The 3,814-nt window shown below is 25.0% G+C and overlaps 1 protein-coding gene across 1 annotated transcript; it reads left to right on the top strand.

Moving 5' to 3' along the window:
• Positions 1-2,186: 2,186 nt before the first annotated feature.
• Positions 2,187-3,537, top strand: LOC142330484 (uncharacterized). The gene has a single exon (XM_075375761.1). It carries the CDS (start codon positions 2,266-2,268, stop codon positions 3,490-3,492), a length of 1,227 nt encoding a protein of 408 aa, XP_075231876.1. The 5' UTR covers positions 2,187-2,265; the 3' UTR covers positions 3,493-3,537.
• Positions 3,538-3,814: the final 277 nt, after the last annotated feature.

Here is a 3,814-nt window from a genome sequence, read left to right as displayed (position 1 = left end):
AACACTGATCAACAAAAAAATTGTTTTTTCTGTTATGTTCATACAATAAGATGTATCAAAAAGTATTTTTGAGCTGATTTCACATTGCGAACCAAAATTAAATAGAGGAGGGCAGGGTTTTTAGATTTAAAGAAAATCTAATTTCTTAAGAAATTATGTTTTACAGCCTTCCGTAACCATACTGTAAGCTACATCCAAATGAAAATGTAATGTGTATTTTTAGAGACACATTGCATGCCAGTTTTTTATAGTTTTCAAAACGATCACTCAATAGTTCTACATAATTTCCAACCTTCTTTATGCCCAGGATGAAAGATTTAACTATATTTTGAAATGATACCCATGCTGCTATCTTTGTTTTCGAATTTGTTTTTAATGTAGTTTTTCCTGTTTCTACTGTCCCTCCTAAATTAGAAACAACAGTACTTAGTATAATCAAACCGTAGTCCTAGTAAAATCATTTTAGATCAATATACATGAGCCAAGAATACTTTTCATATTGTCAGTAAAAAGAATCCTTCATTCATGTTGTTTAATCAAGAGGAATTGATGGCTTCTCATTTCAATTATGAAGGAGAATGGCTTTCATTTTAGAGAAATCTAGAAAATATCTCCTTTCCATAGGATTATGGTACTGCCCTAGTAAATCCAATAAAGAATTTACATCATTGCAGTACACTATATTAATTTGTAAAGAGAACAGATGTTGAAATTCTTCCTACCTAACGTAGAAAAAAATCATATTTTAGAGCCACTCAAAGAGGTTACAGCATTTTAATTTTGAAGTCAGTAATTCTGACTGAATTTTAGATTAAGATCATTGATCAGATCAAGATCTTGAGCTTGAATTATCAAGAGTTTCAGTAATTTTGTAAACTTCAATGGTCTCATCTAGGAAAACTAGACCCTCATTTTCTTTATTACATTCTATATTACCACACCCTTCTTTATTCTCAACATTTTCTTCTAAAGTAAACACAACAAAAACAATACATGTCTGTATCAGAAAAAGCAAGAATTAAACAAAAGACAGATGATTGTATTCGCATGAAATCTAGAAAAACACAAGACAGAACACAACTGATACTCTTGTCTGGGTTATTTCACATAAAAATAGTGATAGTACATAACATATTGATTATGGTATCATTAATAAAAGCTATTAATTAATTAAATCATATTACTTGATAAAATTATTTTTTCATAAAAAGAATGAGTCATAATAAACAGTTAAAAGATAGTAAATATGGTTAAATTAAAAATATCTTCAGTCATTCATATTTCATTTCTAATATAAACATTGACTCAATAATTTTGTATTGTATAAGTATTTAGTATTAATAGAGAAAATAAATCATATTAACTATTTTCATTTTTATTAGTGATAATTACAAAAAGAAACTAAGCTCTAAGAACTAATTTTGAGATCATTTTTTGATTCAGCATCAAAATGTACATAATAAGCCAAAATGATCAGTGTAACAAAACTCTTGTAGATCAAAGTAATCAATTGACTAATAACTATTTATCTGTAAAATAAAACATTTTATGATTTCTAAATAAAAATACAAATTTCACAATTTTATTGCACGAATCTAATTTTAATTTGATAATAATAAAGGTACTTATAAATATTTTTTTTAGGGTTGGCCTACAAAAAAGACATTAGTTCAAACTGCTTCATCAGATTTTTCAGTAACTGTGTATACAGCCTCTTTTATCGATAAAACACTCTTGATAAAAGAATTTATGGAAGGTTTTGAAATGATATTAATCACCGCACCACATCACTTCGGAAAGAGCACAAATATGGATATGATTAAAAAATTTTGTGAAGTACAAGTGGACATTAGAACAGGAGAAAAAATAAATCCTAATACGACTGAAAATTTTAAACTTTTTTCAAAAAATGGTTTACATATATTTCTTTATAAGAAATTCTTCTTCGAACACTTTGGCACATATCCAGTTATTTATTTAGATTTTAAAATGCTTATAGCTTTAAATTTTGAAGAATTTATAAGTAGTTTTAAAATTCTTGTATCGAGAGTCTTACGTCATTATGAATATTTACTGAATAGTAACAACCTAACTGAACTTAGAATTGAGATATTAAAATTATATTATGAAAAAATCCTTCATAATAATTTAACTGATGGTAACATATTAGAGTGTGTACAATTTTTATCTGAAATACTTTATTTTCATTTTAACAAAAAAGTGATATTATTTATAGACGAATATGATGGGCCTATACAAAAAGCAATGTACCATTCAGGTTCAGATTTGAATCGAATTATTACATTTATTCAAGATTTCATTTCTAATTTGTTAAAATCTAATCCTTACATAGAAAAAGCTCTCATTAATGCTAGTATTAAACTAGGAGGAGTATTAACTACAGATACAAATAGTATAAAGCTTATATCATTTTTAGATAATTATAGATTTTCTAAATTTTATGGTTTTACTGATAAGGAAGTTGATATGCTACTTAAAAAGTTTAAAGTATCAGAAAAATTGGAAAATGTTGAAGAATGGTATGGTGGATATAAAATAGAAAACAAAAATAATACTGTCAATTTATATAACCCGTTTTCAATTGTAAGTTATTTAGAATTTAATGAATTAAAGAGTTTTTGGCATAAGTCTGGGTATATAGTAAATATAGATAAAATATTTTTAAATGAAAAAATTCATGAAAAGATCGATTCATTTTTTGACAAAAGCAATCCAAAGATATTTCCTGTTAGTAAAATAGACATCAGTCACATTCTTAGGTTACAGGATATGATTAATGATATAGATCGTTGTACATTAGATAGCAAAGATGTAAATTTATTTATACAGTTTATGGTAGATATGGGTTATTTTACGGTTTTAAATAAAGGATACCTTAATAGCTTTTATTTCTTAGAATTACAGATTCCTAACAAAGAAATTGAAATTGAGATTAAAAATCATCTGTACACATTATCATTTTATAGACAAAAATATAATGTAAGAGATGAAAATATTGATTTATATGTAAATTCTATAAACAATCTTGGAACTAATAAAAAAAGTTATAAAAATTTTGCAAAATCTATTTTAAGATTGTTTAGCAGTAGAGGAATGCCGCACAATGAGAGGAACCTTCAAAATCCTCTTATAGCTTTTGCATCTTTTTCTGGAAAATTTAAAGTAGTTGAAAGTGAACAGGTTAGAAATACAAACAGATTTATGGATTTATTGATAATAAGAAAAGATCTTACAGGTATTATAATACAACTTAAATATAAGCTGAGCTCGTCATACAAAGCTATTGAACAAATCATTAATAATAACTATTATAATATTTTTAAAACCAAGTATAAAGATCTCCAGATTCACACTAAAATATATATAGGCCTTTTTTTAAGTAAGCAACAGATATGTAGTTTAAGTTATTTATATAATAATACAAATGTTAGGAAAACTGTAACTATTAGTAATATTATAGCTAGCTCATAACGCATAGCAAATCAAAAGTCAAATAAATTTATGTTAATTTTTAAGTAAAATTGTATCGTAATGAAATTTATGTAATTTAATAATGTAATATTAATAACACAAAAATATTAAAGATTAAATCTACACTTGTATTTTGTACCATCATATGATCTGATAAAAATTAATATAAATAAAACTTAAGGTTTATGAAATTTTATTTTATTCAAATGTGTTTTAATACATACAAGAGCTTTAATTTATTTTTAACAAATTTGTGTTATATCAATAGAAAGTTTGGTTTAAAAATAAAGTGATTAAAATCAATTTTATTTATTATCAAAAC

Source organism: Lycorma delicatula, chromosome 9 (assembly GCF_047948215.1).
Source record: "Lycorma delicatula isolate Av1 chromosome 9, ASM4794821v1, whole genome shotgun sequence".
In the NCBI taxonomy this organism is placed as follows: domain Eukaryota; kingdom Metazoa; phylum Arthropoda; class Insecta; order Hemiptera; family Fulgoridae; genus Lycorma; species Lycorma delicatula.
The sequence above is the reverse complement of the archived record's forward strand: the minus strand, read 5'-3'. Positions and strand labels throughout refer to the sequence as shown.

Coding starts and splice junctions, on each gene's coding strand:
- LOC142330484 (XM_075375761.1), top strand. CDS start 2,266: ATGTACCATTCAGGTTCAGATTTGAATCGAATTATTACATTTATTCAA.